The sequence below is a fragment of the Scheffersomyces amazonensis genome (assembly GCF_036850825.1).
Source record: "Scheffersomyces amazonensis strain UFMG-HMD-26.3 chromosome Unknown RJT21scaffold_3, whole genome shotgun sequence".
Lineage (NCBI taxonomy): Eukaryota > Fungi > Ascomycota > Pichiomycetes > Serinales > Debaryomycetaceae > Scheffersomyces > Scheffersomyces amazonensis.
In genome coordinates this window covers 1236863-1257208 of record NW_027042743.1, presented here as the reverse complement: position 1 = coordinate 1257208, position 20346 = coordinate 1236863, and the positions used below count along the sequence as shown (strand labels likewise).

General features: G+C 31.7%; 7 protein-coding genes across 7 annotated transcripts; 2 read left to right on the top strand and 5 right to left on the bottom strand. All coding sequences in view use genetic code 12, as the record gives it.

Moving 5' to 3' along the window:
* Positions 1-76: 76 nt before the first annotated feature.
* On the top strand, positions 77-816 carry GPX3 (Gpx3p). Its single transcript, XM_064881734.1, has one exon. It carries the CDS (start codon positions 220-222, stop codon positions 709-711), a length of 492 nt encoding a protein of 163 aa, XP_064738668.1. The 5' UTR covers positions 77-219; the 3' UTR covers positions 712-816.
* On the bottom strand, positions 817-4055 carry RJT21DRAFT_135299 (chromatin-remodeling ATPase; the record flags this gene model as incomplete). The annotated part of the gene is made up of 2 exons (XM_064883249.1): positions 817-3967; positions 4035-4055. The coding sequence occupies 2 exons, from the start codon at positions 4053-4055 to the stop codon at positions 896-898; spliced, it is 3093 nt and encodes a 1030-aa protein (XP_064738667.1). The 3' UTR covers positions 817-895.
* A 1193-nt stretch (positions 4056-5248) lies between these two features.
* Positions 5249-5680, top strand: RJT21DRAFT_114031 (uncharacterized protein; the record flags this gene model as incomplete). The annotated part of the gene is made up of 1 exon (XM_064880219.1): positions 5249-5680. One exon carries the CDS (start codon positions 5249-5251, stop codon positions 5678-5680), a length of 432 nt encoding a protein of 143 aa, XP_064738666.1.
* A 420-nt stretch (positions 5681-6100) lies between these two features.
* Positions 6101-7385, bottom strand: RJT21DRAFT_132911 (flavonol synthase; the record flags this gene model as incomplete). The annotated part of the gene is made up of 1 exon (XM_064883163.1): positions 6101-7385. Exon 1 carries the CDS (start codon positions 7181-7183, stop codon positions 6101-6103), a length of 1083 nt encoding a protein of 360 aa, XP_064738665.1. The 5' UTR covers positions 7184-7385.
* A 95-nt stretch (positions 7386-7480) lies between these two features.
* Positions 7481-9382, bottom strand: RME1 (Rme1p; the record flags this gene model as incomplete). Its single annotated transcript, XM_064880217.1, has 1 exon — positions 7481-9382. The coding sequence occupies one exon, from the start codon at positions 9380-9382 to the stop codon at positions 7481-7483; it is 1902 nt and encodes a 633-aa protein (XP_064738664.1).
* A 7493-nt stretch (positions 9383-16875) lies between these two features.
* AGP3 (Agp3p) lies at positions 16876-18859 on the bottom strand. The gene has a single exon (XM_064881733.1). The coding sequence runs from the start codon at positions 18807-18809 to the stop codon at positions 17214-17216; it is 1596 nt and encodes a 531-aa protein (XP_064738663.1). The 5' UTR covers positions 18810-18859; the 3' UTR covers positions 16876-17213.
* Positions 18860-20033: 1174 nt separating this feature from the next.
* Positions 20034-20264, bottom strand: RJT21DRAFT_84292 (H(+)-transporting V0 sector ATPase subunit e; the record flags this gene model as incomplete). Its single annotated transcript, XM_064885390.1, has 1 exon — positions 20034-20264. The coding sequence occupies one exon, from the start codon at positions 20262-20264 to the stop codon at positions 20034-20036; it is 231 nt and encodes a 76-aa protein (XP_064738662.1).
* Positions 20265-20346: the final 82 nt, after the last annotated feature.

Here is a 20346-nt window from a genome sequence, read left to right as displayed (position 1 = left end):
GAAAATAACCACTTTAACCCATAAATAGTGATGCTCCTGCACACAGGCGGCCGTTAATTAAATAATTTCAATGGTGCAAAAATGACTAAGCACTACAGAGTCACGAACCACGACATTTTACCTTTACCAAAGTGTAGTTGGTATTTAACAGCATTCCAATAGTGAGACTATAAGAGAGAGTGTGAGAGTGAGAGTGTGAGTAGCTGAAGGTGCTGAAAAATGACGTCTCCATTATACTCATACCGACTCCCTAATGCTAATGACAAGCCCATTGATTTTCTGGAGTTTAATGGTAAAGTAGTAATAATTGTTAATGTCGCGTCATATTGTGGGTTTACTCCTCAATATAAGGAGTTAGAGATGCTTTATGAGAAATATTCTGATAAAGGACTTGTAATTATTGGATTCCCCTGTAATCAATTTGGTAATCAAGAGCCATATCCTGATTCTCGTATAGTTACATTTTGTCATAAGAATTACGGAGTTAATTTCCCGATAATGAGAAAGGTTGAAGTGAATGGACCATATGAATTACAATTATATAAATGGTTAAAACTGCAACAACCAGGAGCTTTAGGATTTAAAGGTATACGATGGAATTTTGAAAAATTCATTATTGATAGACATGGTAAAGTAGTGAAAAGATATCTTTCTGATATAACTCCATTAACATTTGAAAATGTTATAGTAGAATTACTTAATCAACTGTAAAAATCAATAGAGACATGAGTACTTAATGACTCAATTTTAATTTTAATTTCAATTTTAATTTCACTTCGTTTCATATCCTTCACTTCACATCATTCACTTCACTTATGAATTACTTAGTTTATCTTATACATTTGTAAATACTTACGACTAATATACAGGCTACTTTACTTTACTTGAGTTTACTTTACTTCTTAGCTTTCTTCTTAACTTCTGGTGTATCTTCCTTCTTTCTCTTTCCATTACCTTCTGAACTGACTTCAGGATTAATCTCCTTTAATATACATCCTAATAAAGTAGTACATCTTCTTGATAATTCTCCAGCATTACGACTTTGAAAGAAGAAATCAAATTGAAATAATGGTGAATCTCTAATAGCTTCTTTAACTCTATCAAATAAATCAGGAGATTCTAATCCATATCGATATACTTGAACAAGTAAGAAACGATCTTCTTCTTCACTAAAAGTTCTTTTATTAGTAGTAGAAGGAGGGAATTTTAAAATAAGTTCTTGTAAAGGATATCTATATTGAGATAATTTCCTTCGAAGAGCTTCTTTTTGTAATTTTAATTTAAGAATCTTTTCTTCTCCTGATTCAATTTGATTAATGAATCTTTCATATCCATCAATTTCATGATAATTTTTCCAAAAGGCTCGAGCATATTCTCGAACTTCTTCTTCAGATTTATCTTCAAATTCTTGAGCAATTAATGGAATACTATTACGTCCATATTTAGAACATACGGCAATAAAATGTGTAAAATCTCTTCTATTCCAATTACTATACCCTTGAGTAAGTAATTCATCTTTTAATAATTTCTCATCTTCAGTTAATGGACGAGAATTATTAATTTCTTCTTGTTCTAATTTTTGATCTAATTCTCGTTCTTTTAATGTAGAAGCATCTCCTGCTTTAATTGGTACTTTATAACGAATTTGTTTCTTATAATAATTTTTTTCTAATTCCATTAATTCAAATAATTTAGCAGGATAAAATTGATGATCATAAATATTTAATTGTTTAGGTGGTCTAGGTCCTGATTTTGGACCTGAACCAACAGTTCTTCCACCAGTATTTAATACATCTTTATAATACATATCAATTGAATAATTTTCTTTTCTTTCTCTTTTACCAGGATTAATCCAAGCATGACCAATATTAGTAATAGTAGTAGATTCTTTCTTTTTAAAATTTTCTCCATTCCATTCATAAACAGATTCATCATTTGTAAAATTTTGTAAAGCATTAAGATCTAATTTAGAATATTTCAGATTTAATTGTTGAGTTTTACTTTCAGATTGTCTTAAAATTTCTTCAATATCAATAGATTTTTCTCCATTAATATTATCATTATTATTATCAGAAAAGATATTTGATGCTCCAAATTGAATCATATCTAATAATTCATCTTTAGAGGCTGCCTTTGTACTTTGTTGTCCATCTAATGCAGTAGTATTTCTACCTTGTTGAATAACTAATTGATCTAATCTTAATTTTTGAGTGGCTCTTTCTAATACTTTCTCTTCAATGGCATTTTCAGTAATAAATCTAAATACTTTAACTTGTTTTGTTTGTCCAATTCTATGAGCTCTATCCATAGCTTGTAAATCAGCTTGAGGATTCCAATCTGAATCAAATAATATAACAATATCAGCACTTGTTAAATTAATACCTAACCCACCCGCTCTAGTAGTTAAAAGAAATACAAATTTTTCACTTCCCGGTTTATTATATTCATCAATAGCATTAACACGATCAGCATGTTCAGTTTGTCCATCAATTCGACAATATTGAAATTCTCGAAAATAACAATAATCTTCTAAAATATCTAACATTCTACTCATTTGAGAAAAGATTAATACTCTTGAACCTTCTGATTGAAATTTCCGTAAGAGTTTATCAAGAATTATCATTTTTTGAGAATTAAATATTAAATGTTCATCGGTAGTAAATGGAGGTCCTGGTTCAGCTCCTTCAAATAAATATGGATGATTACAACATTTTCTTAATTGCATTACAATATTTAATAATCTTGTTTTAGATTCCTTTTTACCATTAGCACCATTTACAGCATCAATATCCTTTTCTAAAATCTTTTGATACCATTTTCTTTGCATATCAGTCATTTTTACATATACATTTAATTCTTTCTTTGGTAATAAAGATTTTTCAACATCGGATTTAATTCTTCTTAAAAGAAAAGGTTTTAATACTTTATGTAATTGTTCAATGACTGTATCTTGACGTCCATTAGTTTGTTGATTATTATCAGAACCTCCTCCATTATTAAACCATTCATTAAATGATTCACTTTCAGCAAATACATCCGGTAAAATAAAATTTAATAAAGCCCATAATTCTTGTAAATTATTTTGTAATGGAGTTCCCGTAATTAATAATCTATTTTTAGAATGAAACATTCTAATAATTTGGGAAAGTAAAGATTCTTCATTTTTAATTCTATGGGCTTCATCAATTATAATATATTCCCAATTAAATTTTTTAAAAGTTGACTTTTCTCGAATAACTATTTCATAAGATACAATGATTACATCGAATTTACACAGTAAGATTTGATTACGAATGATATCTTGACGTTGATCTTTATCACCTTGTAAAATTAATACTCTTATATCAGGAATCCAATGATTAAATTCTCTGGCCCAATTATCTAAAGTTGATTTGGGAGTAATTACAATATGAGGTCCATTAATATGTTTAATAAATCGAAGATAACCTAAAAATGAAATAGTTTGTAAAGTTTTACCTAATCCCATTTCATCAGCTAAAATCCCTGAAAGATTATTTTCATATAATGAAATTAACCAATTTAATCCTTGAATTTGATATGGTCTTAATTTCCCATTAACATAACTTGGACTATCAGTAAATTCAAGAATTGGACTAGTATCTACTTCATCATTTAATAATTCAGCATCTTCTTCCTTTTCAGTTTTTCTTCTTCTTGATACTCCTCCTTTAATTTTAATTCCATTATTTAATGAACTATCATTATGAATATCATCAACAATCTTTCGAAATAATGGATCCTTATTGGCCTTGGCTTCTATGAAATGATGAAACAATCCAGTCAAGCCCAATAAATACTGAAACCTTTGACTGGTTTTGGCTACATCCACTACTTGTTTATCAGTTTTAGTGAAGTACTTTGATACATTTTCGGCATCCATGGTGAGTTCCGATTTGGGATATTCGTCTTCGTGCTTCAAAATGTCGTTCAAATCCAACGATGGTGTCTAGAATGGCGGGGTTAGTAACTATGTCGTGGGTGGATGCTACCAAATAGTTAATCACTATACTTACTGCTTCTATTGAGTCAGTCATGGTTGATTAGTGTTAGTAGTTTGGTGATGGATTTGAAATATTGTTGAATTTGTGCAAGACGCGAATTCGTAGCGCTACCATGTGGGGAGAACAACTACTGACTCTATACTGTATAGAGTACTCATAATATGTACTATAGAGTACTCGTAATATGTGTACTATGTAGTATACTGTGTGTACTACACTGCTACATAGTTATACTGTGTACTACACTGTGTACTACACTGTGTACTATACTGTGTACTATACTGTGTACTACACTGTGTACTACACTGTGTACTATACTGTGTACTACACTGTGTACTATACTGTGTACTACACTGTGTACTACACTGTGTACTATACTGTGTACTATACTGTGTACTCTGCTGTATACTATCACGTGTAGTGTGTGTGTATGTGTATGTATGTGTATGTTGTGTTCTATACTGTAAAATTACTAATCAAAATGTCTCAATTGCATGTTCCATATAAAAACGCTTTTAGTTAGGTCTTGTAAGCCACTCGAAATGCAGCCTTCAGTGGTCTAGTGTAGTGTGTTTATTGCTATATATAGATATTCTTCTATAGTACGTAGTGGGTCGTGGTAACCTATTTCTGTATATACTCACTAACAGATGTAATTAAGTTTAAGCTCAAATACCCAATTTATCCCTGCCCTACTGCCTGCCTCAACTGGCTTAGGAATGGTTCCAATACCTGGATGATGCTACAGGTCGACTTTAGTCAAGTATCTTTACTTGCCCTTTCGTTACGTCTATCTCTTACTCTATTATATACATATCTAAATATCCCCATTTTGTAGGATTTATAGTATAGTTATAAAGTACTATTTTATCAGTAAATGCAGGTATATTCTCCAATTAATGGTCTTATTGTTATACTTGACACTCTTATAGCAGTCTAACCGGATTTGCAAATACAAGAATTGGCACGACATTTCATCTGCACAGCATTGAATCCTTTCTTGCGACAAATGTCGGTCACCAGCTAAATAGTTGCGAAAAAAGGACAACAATACCAAAGGTATAACCTAAATATATATATATTCCTACTAGCTTTCTTATTATTAAAAATATCGTATGGTCAATATTGTATGAGTTGTGTTAATTCACATTCCAACCTTGTACCATTAAAAATTAACATTCCTAATTTCTCTATACTCGCCCGAAATAGCCACATGCTTGGAATCTATGCCTGATGAAATTTTGACACGAATTATAGATCACTTGAACTATCTAGATGTACTTGACCTCAGTCTTGTAAACTCAAGATTACACGTCTCATGCATGAATAAATTAAACAAGTTGGTATTATGTTTTAAACTACAGCATTATGCCATCATTCTTCGGAAATGGAATACAGTTACACATAAAAATTTCACAATTGTAAAAGAATCATCATTAAGCCCAGATAAATTAAAGGAATTACTTGGAGTTTGGAACCTTCAACTTGTCAGATTTGGTTTGAGCACAACAACTTTTTTAACCGGCTTGTCTACCAGTCCCAAGAATATTGCACAAGGAATTGAGCAAGATATTAGGAACTTGGTATACTGGATAAAAGAAAGTTACATCAGTATCCAAGACTACAGTATTTCACATTCTACAATTATCTGTTCTTGATAGACAGACAGGTAGACCCATGGCAATGGATTGAAATCAGTGGATGGGAGTTGTGAAATCCAGGCGATGTTCTGCAGTACAGAATCAAAGCTTTCTAACTTAGAAATAAAACCAAATCATCCCACGTAATCAAATATAAGCCTTTTGCGAAATAATTCTAGGAATATTTACAGAACAAGGAGATATGACCGTTTGTTAAGCTATCAGAAATAATTTGTGACATGAGAACATTTTTGTGAGTAATTAAAATGGTTTACTATAGACTAAACTTAAAGACAGAGTATATCTGTTCAGAACACCTTAGTTGTAAGTATATTATTTATAGAGAATCACATAAACTGCAAATGATTGTATCATTTAACTGTAATACAGCACAATATAAACTACGCTATACACTATTCATCCATTCATTAAAAAGCTTTAATCAAATCCATCAGTAATCTCAAACTCTCCTACCTTAAACTTAACATTACTCTGCTTCTCATATGTAGGTCTATTATGATAATCTACCACTCTCTTTCTTACATAATCTGTCCCTATAATAGGCTCCTTGGTCTCTCGATAAAGACCCAATCTCTTCAATAATGGGGAGTGTGCAACTTCAATAAGTGCCTTATCACCAGGTCTAAGAAAGTAAAAGGCTCCAATACGTGGCTTATTGACTTGATCTGGTGGAGGTCTAACAACTCTATGAATAGTCGACTCAAAGTAACCTCCTGACCAAAAGTTAAGTGTATCTCCAACATTACAAACAATACCATCCTTAACAGGTCTAACGTATTTCCATTGATCGCCCAACTTAATTTGTAATCCTACCACTAACTGATTGAAAAGAAGAGTTAATGTCCCAAAATCAGTATGAGCTCGAGCCCAAATGTTATCGACTTTACTATCATCTTCAGGAGTTCGAGGATGATACTTCATGTACCTTAATTGATCATCACTAGGATCCTCATATTTGTGACGATTAACGAAATATAATTCATCATCCAATTCCAAGATAATAGCAAAGAGGATCAATAACTTTCTCACAATATCAAAGCATTCGTGTGACACTTTAGAGAGTTGATCATAGTTATTATGAACAAAGTCTAAGTCATGAAATTCATCATTCAAACCATTGAACTTGGCAATATTAAAGATTTCTGAATTCTCCTTAACATCAGTCCCAAACAAGTACTTGTTCCCTTTAGATTTATATCCAAAATAGTTACCAGTCTCAAAATTTACTGGAACTTTTGATTTAGATTCTAAACTGTAATCATTAAAGAACAGTTGTCCCAATTGAAAGATTTCTGTTTGCTCAATTCCACTATTAATAACACCAAAGAACCCTCCATTCTTCTTAATGGCATTATGGAGATCATCAGCAAGTTGATGTCTGTTATGTCCGAATTTAGAGAGATCAATAGTTACAAGATCAGCATAGTCTAATTGGTAGCTAGTTTCCACAGGTGCAACCCATGGCTTTAATTCAGTATTTGTAGTAGCAATTGGTGGCATACTTGTTACTTACAAAGAAGAAGTTTATAGGATTTGAAAATCCCTTTCCATCAATATTTATAATTAATGGGGGCTACTAGACTAATAATCGATTGCAAAATTGGTGGGGTCCGCACGTGACTGCAGCCACAGATTTTAGATAAGCTTTAAAATCAGAAACTTACTTATAATTACAGACATGTGATTGGTGATAAACGATAATGCATTAAAGCCATTAACTAGAGATTGAAGTACTAAATAGCAAATAATATGAATAAATGATTATATAATAAAGAATCCTATTAAAGATCCAATTCTTTAAGTTCCAGTCTTTCTCCTTTTTGGAGTAATGCCAAGTTCATATTCTTCTTCAATATGATCGGCTTTATTTTGTACCAACAGCATTTGTCTCTTTTTCTGATTAAATAGTGATAGATGATTTTGATGCACTAATTTTAAGTGTCTCGTCAAACTATCTCTTCTATAAAATCCTTTGCCACAGTCTTCATGACCACATACATAAATTATTTGTGTTAATTCATTACAATAATTTTGATATTTAGTCATAACTTGGCCTCTTTGAAAGTGTTCAATTACCACATGATGTCTTAAATTAGCCTTCTTTTCATATCCAATTAAGTTCATTGGACACTCCCGTACAGGACATCGGAATGATCTAAACTCTACAAAATTTAGTTTGTTATTTTCAAAATAACAGTGATTTATGTAGTCAAAGTAGTTATTGAATTTAATGTTACAGTGATTCTTAAAGCATTTTAAATGTGGTTCAATCAATTTAATCTCTTTGATCTTCCGTTCACTGTATAATTGATAAACGACATTCCTAAAGTTTTTAATGTTTGGATTATTGACCACATCATTCCCATTATTCGAACCACCAGATTTACGATGATAAGTGGATGGTAATGAATGATGTCTCGAATTGTAATCATCATCAAATTCATCATGATCATGATCATGATGTTCACTACCTTCATCATAAATATCTGCATTATTTAAATGTCTTGAATAAGCCTTTGTAGCTAAGGCCAAGGCTTTATTAACATCCATAGGAGACGTAGGATCTGAATAAGATTCTTTTTTAATTACATTTGATTTAATAACACTAGAAGAAGATATGGATCTTCTCATATTATTATAAGGTGAAAGTTGAGATTCAAGAATGACGGTAGGAGATTTGGAACTCTGTGTATCATTGTTAGCAGTAGTAATATATTTTGGAGAATTTTCAAAATCTCCTTCTGAAATAGGTGTATTTGGAATAATTACTGAAGGATGAGCTAAAGAATTAGCAAACTTTTTAATATGTGAATTTGGCAAAATAGATGGACCAGACATCGAAGCAACTGTAGCTGCTGCAGCTGCGGCAGCTGCTGTTGTTGCATCACCAATACTAAAAATATCTGTATTAAAAAATCCGTCATGGTTATGTTGATCCTCAACTTCATATGTTAAAGTACTACTAGTTGTAGGAACTGAATTATGAGTACTAAGTTGATGATATTGTTGAGAATAGAAAGAATTATTCTGATATACGCTGGGAGAAGTTGGAGGTGTTGAAACTTGGTTGTCTTTTACACCAACCAGTGACACTACAACAGGAGATATCACAGATCTTTTTTGAATTACATGTTGAATGTGGTTTTGAGAATTGAAATTGTTAGATAATTGTTCATGATGTTGGATTTGAATTGGAGCATTTTGATTATTGAATATATTTAACTTGAAAGGAATATTATCTTTAAAAGGGTAAGGCTGCACATAATTATTTTCTTGTGAGTCTACGTATGGATACATAGGTTGATATGCAGATTCTTGAATTTGTTGCTGTTGTTGTTGTGGTGATGGTGGTTGAGCTAGTTGTTGCGGTGGCTGCAAAGGAAGTTGTTGCTCAAAACCTATTTGTGAACCATAAGTTGATAATGAAGATGAACTTGTTAAAGATGAAGCATGGTTTAATTCCGTCGTAGTTGCATATGCTGTATTATTTTGATATTTATAGATATCATAAGGATTAATAGCATTATGATATTGCATATAACTAATAGAGTTTTGTTTAGCTGTATTAGATGGAAGAATTGGAGCAATTATTGTGTCACTTACTGGTACAACTGAAAATTTTGGATTATTAGTTGGAATAGTAGCTGATGTAGTTCTAGGGTCTTTACCCGAACTTGAACCAATATCACATGACATCATGATTAATTAATTAATTAATTATTATAATTGTATCAGGTGATGGGTTGATGTTTAATAGCAATGTAGATAAGGTTTCCTAATGCGTCAAAGCTTGCAACAATAGTAAAACAATCCCGTCGATTAAGGATACAATCGGACAAACACAAAGTTCCAAAAAGTCTTTCTTTTTTCCCGATTGAGAAGTGCGGCCAAAAAAAAAATCTTGCACCTTTTAGTGAGGCGGAAACGGACTGATAGAATCTAAGGCAACAGAAGGTGCGCGAAATGGGGATGGTCTATTGAGGAGGAATAGAGATTATTAATAGACGGTAATCTAGCGATGGAAGGAAGTGAAGGTGAGTTGTGTAAGTTGAAGTGGGAATATATGAAGTGTGAATATGTAAAGTGAAGGTAAGCTGTAGTGATGAAGTGAATGTGAATAGCTGACCAGCAGATTTCGAAACACTAGAACGAGGACAGACTTTGAATGTCTCTGAATAATTTAAGGTTCAACTACCTTTTATTTATTGAACAAGTAAGATCAAACTGTAACCAAATAAGAATTGGCTGTAAAAATTACATTTGACAACCTCTGGGCTTTATATATATTTATATAGAACCCTTGGTAACCATAGAGATTCAACTTCCTTAATAATTATTATTTTGACTGATTAATTGATAGATAATAAGTTTAAAAATTAGAATTAAAAAATAAAATAAAAATAAGAAACTTTATTTTTGAACAATTATTTTTTACCTTCGATAATTATTATGCACTGGACAAAAATTATTCAAAATACGTGCATAACATGAGTAAACACCTCCTATTGTTACTTATATCTACTTGTCGGTTTGTGTAATTTGCACATAAAGCATTATCGGAAAGTAATTTATTTTCAATACTATTCTCATTTGTAAGAGGATCGAACTTAACTATTAAACTATCTAACAATATATATAGGTGGAATGTTTGATCCGATATACTAATTGTCTTCAACTTCCGACTAATATGAAACGATCTTATTTTAGATTAACTTTTTCTTAAATTCTTGACATTTCAAATTTTATTGTGGTTTAACCTACCAAGGCATTTCGTAATTTTCTTATTTTGCCCCACTTCATCTTCCCTTTAATTCAATCTTCAATAACTTAATTATAATCTTAAGTTCGTAAGAATAAAAAAAAGAATTGTTCTATTTATGCGCTTAGCAGTAGCCAAACTGGAATAATACAATTCTCAATAAAAGAAATTTGAAAACAGAACGGCATTTTCCTTCTTTTACATACTCAATTATTCTCTCAAATGACCAGCATCACAATACTAATTACAAATGTTTGTGCCACATTGTTGATGCAATCTCAGAAGATTCAGTGTTACCTTCATTTTGCACCTTGAACATCTTGCCCAGAAAGTATCTCGTACAAATATAATGAAAAAATACGAACTTCTCCGAGATAAAGTTCCGATCACCCCTCTTTAACGGAAATGGCCCTTTCTAGATTTAAGATTGAATAGCTGAAATTTAACGAGATTTATTTCATTAAAGGAGTCGAAAATATCAAGGTACACGCAACTTTGGATGCAACTTTAGATACAATTTACATTACTATTACATATAATAGCTGGCCATTATATGCAAGGTAACCTTTCCTTTTTGATTCAAGATTTCAAGCTGCAAATAAGTTTATTTAAAACGACGAAAGTTTTCGTATATCAGGATCGTAAACATTATCTTTTAGTTAGATATTTAAGCCATGGTGCCAAGTCGAATTTGATTAATACAAGTTCACATACGAGTACACCTATCGTTTCAAACAACTAAGAATAGCTACAAGCATTTTTCTGACTACAAACCGCAAAACAATAGTCCCGGCTGATGCGACCGATTAGCATGCCTGATAAGAGAAGTCAACGCAAATAGACTACAAACCAGAAGTGAAATATTGTTGGATCCAGATCTTGTTTCTATAATATTTGAATGCGAAGTGGGGCACAGGAACAGGAGGTGGGGCGAATTTTTGTTTTCTTCTCTAATTTATTTTCAAATGCTCAATTTGTACAACTCTTTCCGAATTAAGTTGCGTGCTAAACAGGCTAAACAATAACAGTATAAATACAATTAGAAGTACAAAACCTTTTAAGCTGTCCACCGATCCTCTTGGTACAGTCTTTTAACAAAAAATCCCCTTTTCTATTGTTTTTAATAAGCAGAAGTACAGCGGACGTCATTAGAGGGCCATTTCTATATGTAAGTTTCGAGGCTACAAATCTCAGCCTATTAAAGTGTCATTAACAGCGGAAATAAGACTTGTTGATTCCCTTCAAACAATTATTGTTCAAACAATTATAGTTTAGAAAAAGATCTTCCACTACTGTCAATTCTCACGCATCCTCGTTTACAACAAACTAAGATGAGTGTTAAACAAATAGCATAACGGCACTAATTGAGCCTCCTCTCTGAACGTTTACTTCTACATACATTATTTATTTTATGACGCTTCAACTTTTATTAAGGTAAAACCAATAGCTAAATGTACTTATTTGTTATGGCTCATCCCTTTATATTGAAAAAGGCTAAGCTAAAAAAATAATGCAATATGTAACTATATCTAAAGTGGTCGTTAACTGCAGCTGTTTAAATTACTCTAGATTATTATCCCCTCCTTTTCGTTTTAACTACCCTTTGTTTGATCATCTCTTAATAAAATAGGACCGTTTTTTATTTCACATCTAGTTAATAGTTGCCAAACTAAATTCATATATCAATTTAAGAATTTTGGCATCAATTCTAGAAAATAAGACCAGTTTGAGCAAAGGGAAAGAGTGTGTAAACAAAAAGCGCCGTAAAACTAAAAAATTGAGGAGAAATCAATTGGTAATATTAAGAGAAATTAGAGGATGCTCTCTGCACAAAATCAAATTAAGCGGATGCGCCTGTAATTCATCCCTAAGGTTGCAAACAAGGACACCACTACAACAGATTAATTAGCAGTATAGATCATTGCAAATTAATATGAAATGTGGTACTTCTTAATACAATTTTGCCCCAAAAACCAATCACAGTTAAAAGAAATGGCAAAAAAATAAAAGATGCTTAAAAAAATAGATCGACCAGAAGCAGTTTATGGGCTTGAAAGTATTTAATTTCCACAGCAGCTCACGACTACGTAGATTACTATTTCGGAAAGTTGTAATTCGTTTGATTGAGCGCATCGTGAATATATTGGAAATAAGCCATATTTGAAATAAGCCATATTTGAAAACTTAATTTAAATGAATCACTTGTTTATCTGACTCAATTGGTTTGTTTTCTTTAAATTACTTCCAATTAATGAATAAATAGGGGAAGATTAATAAACCACCCATTTTAATTAGATAAGCTTAATTAATGATTCTTCAATCATAATATAATTTAAATTAGCCTGTAAAGGAATTCCTATGCATGAAACTCCGGTATAGCTCTAAGCATATGTGTATGCTTCCATGCTCCATTGGATTAAGACAATGCTTCTTATTTTATTCGTAAATTTCCGTAGAAGCTGTTTCTTTTCACAAATTATAATTCACGAGCACCTCAAAATGTTAAAAAAATAAAAAAAGTGCAGAGTTGAAGGATTTATTTTTCACCCTTTTCAAGCAGTTTTCATATTAGTAGTTAACAATAGATAATTAATATTACGTTTCGTATTCGGTTATGCTAATGAAAATTTAGAGTTTAGAGTATATTATATTACTTTTTAATTTTATAGAACCTGAAAAATGACCTTTTCGTTTTACATCAAACAGTTCAAATGTGTGTCACACTTCAGTATCACTTATTCTCTATCTGTCAATTGGTAAACTCTTTTCAGCTCAATCGTTGATGGATAAACAAACCTTGACCGTTGTCCGGATGTTGAAATAATATAATTACCTCAAAACAAATAAAGTACTACATGGATAAATAATAAAATGAACAGGAAGAATTATACTAGCGTTTTAACGCACTCCGAAATCTGTTTATATTTCATCTTAAATTGGTGCTGCAATTTTATCTTGGGGTAACTTAACCATGAAAATAAATGAATGCGATATATTGATAGAAGCCCTAGCTGGCCAATTATTTTTCAATGATAAGAATAATATCAATATTTTTATTACCGTTATTAGCATGATAATAATTGAGTTTAGATTGCATAACTTCAAAATACATTAAAAATGCCGTTCAATTGCTTGCTAACAAATGATTCATGGTAATAACTCAATTGGGTATTTTGTGTGGAGAGGTTGGTCTACTTCTTAGATTTGACTCATGGCCATTTTATTTTTTCGTAATTCTGTCAATTTACGAGATAGCATAATTTATACGAATAAAAATAATTGATAGCATGCACCCTGTTGTCAATTTAAACTAGATTTATTATAGTCTTAAACAGTAGATATATTCTAATTGTTTTCATTCGAACCAAGAAATTACTCTGTTTACCATTAGTTAATGTATCAAGAGGTAAACTAAGTCAAGAATGAAAAATTCTATCTTCTTCCTTTGAAAATAAACCCTTAAGCTTTTATAATTATAATATTATTAATATTAAGCAATCCTATAAGAGATATTATTCGTATGAAAGTCGCTTTAACATCAAAAATAAGTATTTATTTAATAAAGTTTATATCGTTATAGGTACTGTAGACAAAAAAAAAATGAGGCCAGAAACACACGATAAGCCATATAAAAAACTGTTTAGCTGTTTTATTTTGTTCATCTAACGGCTTAGATAGCCAATAAAAAGGGTAGGTTAAAGGAAAAACCTTTATTAATCATGGCTTAAATGAAAAATACTTACTATAATGAAATTTGAAGAATTATGGCAATATATTGCATAGACATTATCAGTGAACTATGGGCTCTAGTTGCTGTCTTCTTTGTAATAAACGTCTTCAATTGGCATTAAAAAACATTAGCTCTTTAAACATATACGAGATCTATAAATTCGAAACTGTTTAATCATAATGCTATCCAATTAACTCTTCGTTCAAAGAAATGTAATTCTCAGATCTCGTTTCTTTTTATGTTAGGGTGTGATTAGACAAAGAAACGAAAAACGAAAAACGAAAACGAAGAAAGAAAAAAAGAACCGAACACAATACCTGTTCAGCTAGGGAAAAAATTCTTTTATGTAGAAAATAATGTTTTACAATTTGAAAAATAAAAACAAGGAGTGGAGTTAATCTGTCTGCTCTGTCTATTTTATTGAGCGTATAATTAATAGTTTGAAGGGTACTCTTTAAGGAACTGTTAATATATATGATCGGCATGGGCTGGACTAGACCATTGGGCAATTGAATTCAAAAAGCAATCAAGTTACAATCAAACAAGTAAATTCTTATATGTTACTCCTTAAAGGTAACAAAAATCTATCAGACTATTCTTGCCTTTTTGTATTCATTTATACATCACTTACATCTCATCTACTTCGGTGCTTCCCGCTCTTTGCCTAATTGCAGAAATATTGTTAAGGTGTGCTTGTCCTAAACATCTGTTTCCTAAGCTCCAAACTTATTTTATTTCATATCAATGAGAAAAAATAATTAATATATAAATGTTGCAGGATGCATGCAAAAAAATAAATACATGCATAATTTAGTCTCTTTGTATTGCATGCATAGGAAAATAAGTAAATTTTTGTAATAGTTGACACGAGTGTTCGAAGTAAATTTAAGAAATCAAAAATAAAAAAGGAAGTAAAATGCTGGATTCAAATGTTTCGCATAGCACTGCATAAGATTATAGTTTCGTGGACTTAAACAGCCGATCGTGTTTATTGTATTATGACCAAGTTATACATACCTTTACATTTAAGGGGTAATGATTTTTGAGATTAGAACTAGTCCTTGGCAATTTTAGGAGTAGGAGTAGCTATGCCATCAAAATGAATCTAAAGATCTAAACAAATATCTTCGTAATAAATGCATTGTGCTTAGCATTTTTAATTATATAGTTCTTTATCGTATAGCTCACACAGAAGTTTTAAGAGGGGGAATAACTAGTACTACCCTAATACAAACATAAAAAATACCCACAACGATTCATCTTACAATACGTGCAAAGTAAATTTAGATAGTATATTTACTTTAATATTTTCCGTGATTGTTTAAAAAAGTTGAGTAGTACCATGTCAGCTAACGTACACTGAATGTGTATGTTATAGTAGACTAGCGAGAACTAGAACTGCGTCAATTTCATAACAAAAACATGAACTAATGTCAAGCCAGCTTAGCTAAAGAAAATCGAGATTAAAAATAAATACCACTAACAAAAAAATAATAATAAGAAATAATAACAACTATAATAACAAATAATTGATAATAATAAAGGATAATAACAAAAATAGCTGAGATATTTTCAATAAAAGCATATATATTTAATCATATTTTTATAGTTCTCCCTTGAGAGTCTGGATCTGCCGAGACAAAAAGCAGCGATCGTAAAAATTAGGGAAGAGCTGAGCAAAGAATTATAAAATGTTTATAGAAGATCGGTTCATTGTTTTCGCTTTCAGGTAAGAATGTTTAATTAAATAAATAGAACAATTTTTGAAAGTTTTCTTTCTTTGCACATTCTTCGGTGGAGTTTGCTTTTCAGTACAAAGGCGTTAAAGCCTAATCTGAGATAAAAATGTTGACCTGCATATTTGAACTTTAAATTCGGAAAGAGTAACCTATTTGCATGAATCTTTAGTTCAAACAGAGATCGTTTGCCCCGCTGCGGTTCCGTTTCGCTCGACTTGCATAAAATGAATCGAGAAACACCTACAAAATTGTGGCATTCCATACGAGTAATATTTATTGCTTCGGTCTTCAAACCTTTTTGAATGTTATATTACTTTGATATAATAATTATGAATGTATATGATTGTATAACCATTTTTAAACTCAAGAAATTTTGTTATTTTCTATTAATGCTCATGTTGCTCAGCCTTATAATGGAGCTATTGTTGCCATATATGGGTCAAGGAATTTTATTATTATTGTCAGGCTTAGATGTCAACAATATTTTTTTATAGGTTATCGTTAAGGGAAAATTCAAAGTGGAATTCTTATTTCCCTTTTTATGATGATTATCTAAAAATAAAGATTTAAGGCATAAATAACCCGATATCATAATATGTTCCTAAAAGTTTTTAGTATCCCCCTGTAGTCAAACAAAACATTAAATACGTGTATTCTTTTTCATCATTTGTGGTCAGAAATTCCGCTCTTTAACCCCTGATTATTGAGTAGCGACTCATCTGCCAACTTTGATCCATACAATTTCACATGTCCATACATCTACTTTATCAGTATCGTAAAGAACATTTGCCACAATCTTTTAACTTGAGATTTTTTCGGATAAGGTAATGCCGATCTCTTGGAAAGGTTTTAAAATACCCTCGATAGTATAATCAAATCTCTAATAATAATAATCTTGCATATATGCTATATGCTATATGCACACATATAAAAATAGAATCAATAATTTTATATTGCTAGTATTATACAACTTTAATTATGGTTATAATGATACTATAAAACCCGTTTATTTCCCGGGAAAACGATATTGTTGTTGTTGTTGAGCAAATTCTAATCTTTGTTGTGTATTGAGAATTTACTAGCAATTCAACAATTTGACTGACTGTATTCGTTTTCTTTATTTGCGTTTTTGTAACCTGTAGCTATTATTCCCGCGCAACTGAATTATAACAGCTTCATTACAATTATAATAATCACCCTGCTACAGTTATATACTAAATTATTTCACAAACCAAGTGCTCAAGTGATGTTAGTAGAGTAAGTTTAAGCCATTAATAAAACATACGAAAAAAAAAAAAACGATTATTCTTTATCAAAATCTTCTCTTCTTCTGCCTTCATCCAAATCAACTTGTGATAAATCCACCCATTTACTTTTGTGGATTAATTTGAAGAATAAGTAACTAATGAAGAAGAATGGAATTAAAACATAAGAATCAATAAAATTTCTCCAATCGAATGGCTTGAAATATGACCAACCCTGAATTAAGCCAAGGAATACATTTAAAACAATTCCTGCAATCGGCAACCATGGGTATAACCATCCTTTATATTTCAATTCCAGTAAAGATCTACCTTGAATCTTCATAGCTTGTCTAAATCTGATATGGTAGAAACAAATATTTCCCCAAACAATGAACACAGCAAAACCTGAGATATTAACAATATAATTATAAGCCCCAGCCGCACCAGTACTAATATTCATTAATGATAAAAATCCAAATAAATTCATAAGGATGACTGCGAAATATGGAACACCTCTTTTGTTAACTCTCTTTAGAAATGATGGCGCACCACCTTCATTGGCTAAATTTACAATAGTTCTTGACCCAATATAGATTGAGCTGTTAATGGCCGAGATACAAGTAAGTAATATGAAAGTATTAACTAAGTGAACTCCATTATCCCATCCTGCTCTCCGGAGTGCTATGGAAATTGGACTTTTTAAAGTTTTCGTTCCCGCAGATAAGCTCGGATCATTATAAGGTACAGTTAAACCATAGCTTATCGAAATACCCATATAAATAATTATTATACGGTAAAATGTTTGCCTAATAGCCTTTGGAACAGCACTAATTGGTGATCTAGATTCTGTGGAGGCCAAAGCAACTGTTTCAACTCCAGAAAAGAACGTTGACGAGTAAACAAATATATTTGCTACACCTTTGAATCCATTGGAAAAGGCACCTGGGTTAGTAAAATAATGGAAGCCGAATTTTGCGCTACCAGGTATACCTCCCAGGACGTAAACAATGGAAAAAATATAAAATGCGACTAATCCAGCGATTTTCAATATAGTGAGCCAATATTCTGCTTCTCCCCATACAGATACACCAAAATTGGCGAAGGCTAAGAACAAGAACCAAAAGATTAAGATATATCCGTATAGGGGGACTTTGTCTCCAGACCAAAATTGTAGAATAGCAGCCACAGTATTGTATTCATTGGCTAATACGGCAATCCAAATAATCACATAACACCATCCAACAGTTAATCCATAACCTTTATCGACAAATCTGTTACCCAAAGTTGAAAATGTCCCTCCAGTAGGATACCTCGTAGCTAATTCCCCCAAGCTTTGCATCATTATAAAAGAAATAATTCCAGTAACCCCAAATCCAATAATAAGAGAAGCTGGTCCACCTCCACTCAAGGCAAGAGAAGCACCGACCAAAATACCTGGTCCAATAATTCCTCCAAGTGCAATAAGAGATATATGTCTATCCTTAAGGCCCCTCTTTAAATGTAAATCTAAATTCAGATCTAGTTCAGATTCTTGTTCTATTTCATAATCATGTTCAGGAGCTTTAAAGCTTTCAATGTCTTTCTCCTTCTCAAGAATGATATCTTTATGAACATCTGACTCATCAGTTATTGGGTAACCATTATAAATACTCATTGTTAAAAGTATATTTATATCTACAAATGAAAATTTTTCTAAAATGGACTTCTTTATTTATATTTATAATTATTTAATTAAATTAAATTACGAATTCACTCTACAAGTTCCAGCGAGGAACGTAAATAAGCAATAGCTAAGAAGTTTAAGGTGCCAAACAGCCAACTTTTCACTGTCTCATCCTATTCCGGAAATTCAATAAACAATAGTTAAACGGCTGGGGAAATATTACATGAAAATTGCGATTCAGGGCTTTATATTATTGTTATTGTTTATTTGCGGTGGGGGACTAAGAAATTTCATCTACTGTGGTTGCAACTTTTATGAGAACTCGGCACGGGACCTGAGGTCACATTAATTACTTTTAGTACTAATTACAGTTATGGTTACGGTTATCAATTTATAGAGTTATTAAAATAGTACGATGTAGTGGAGACATATCAGAATCATTAGTCACGATTTGAGAAAAGATTCACACAAGGACAAGCCTAACCACACGATCCACCAAACAAAGTATACAAGGATGTATCAAAAGTTGTATATACTCCATTCAATGGCTTAATCTTCTCCATAAACAGAACCCAGAATTCTATGGAAGCAAGATGAATTTGGGGCAGAAACAGGAGTGATGTCTACATATAAAGTTCAATGACGTCTAGCGTATATTATTATCTATATACTGAGTTATATAGAATGATTATTGTTAGTGCAGTAAAGGGTAGATGAAAAATTTTAAAGAAGTCAAAAATTTAAAGGTGATGGATAGAATGGGGGTCTGTGTGCAGGTGGGAGACTTCTCTATTTACCCGGATCTGTTTAAGTAAGGTAAAGCTACGTAATACTAATAGATGATACTACTGTATCCCGTAAACTGGCTACATGTCTCACAATGATCAATAATTTACATTTGACAATTGTCAACTTACAGAAATTGTTTATTTAAAGATTACTAGAGAGATAACTAGTGGTATATTTATAGTACAAGCCGACGATCAATTATAATAAATCGTCCAGAGCCTGGCATGTTAAAGAATTAAAGACATCTATTATATAGGAAGTAGATAACCATGGAATCAGATAATCAAACCATTCGTTTGGTTTATTTGTGTGTTTTGTAGGATGTATGATTGATAATTGTTTGTATGTATTATGTATGAATCAAGTGTAGTGTAACCAATGAGTTAGCAGCTAAAGTATATTCACTAAGGTTTCACAATTCTAAGCTTAAGCTTCTGGTCTCAAATCAGACCTTCTAGGAGCTTCTAAGGGATGCAATTGGGCAAGATACGTAATGGCCCACATCAAGTAGCACATGGCCAATCCCAATATCACTGATGATCTCCAAACAGTCTGATTCTGTTTAGGAGCAAACACCCAGGTTAAACCGGATAATCCAGCCACCAATATAAATACGAATATAACAGTATAACTAGACAGAATGTTAGTAGTTGTCATTGTAATGGTCATGTTGGTGACCCTGGGTAGTATGCCATTCTAAGGAATTGTGAGATACAACAACTACCCAGTCGCACAACAA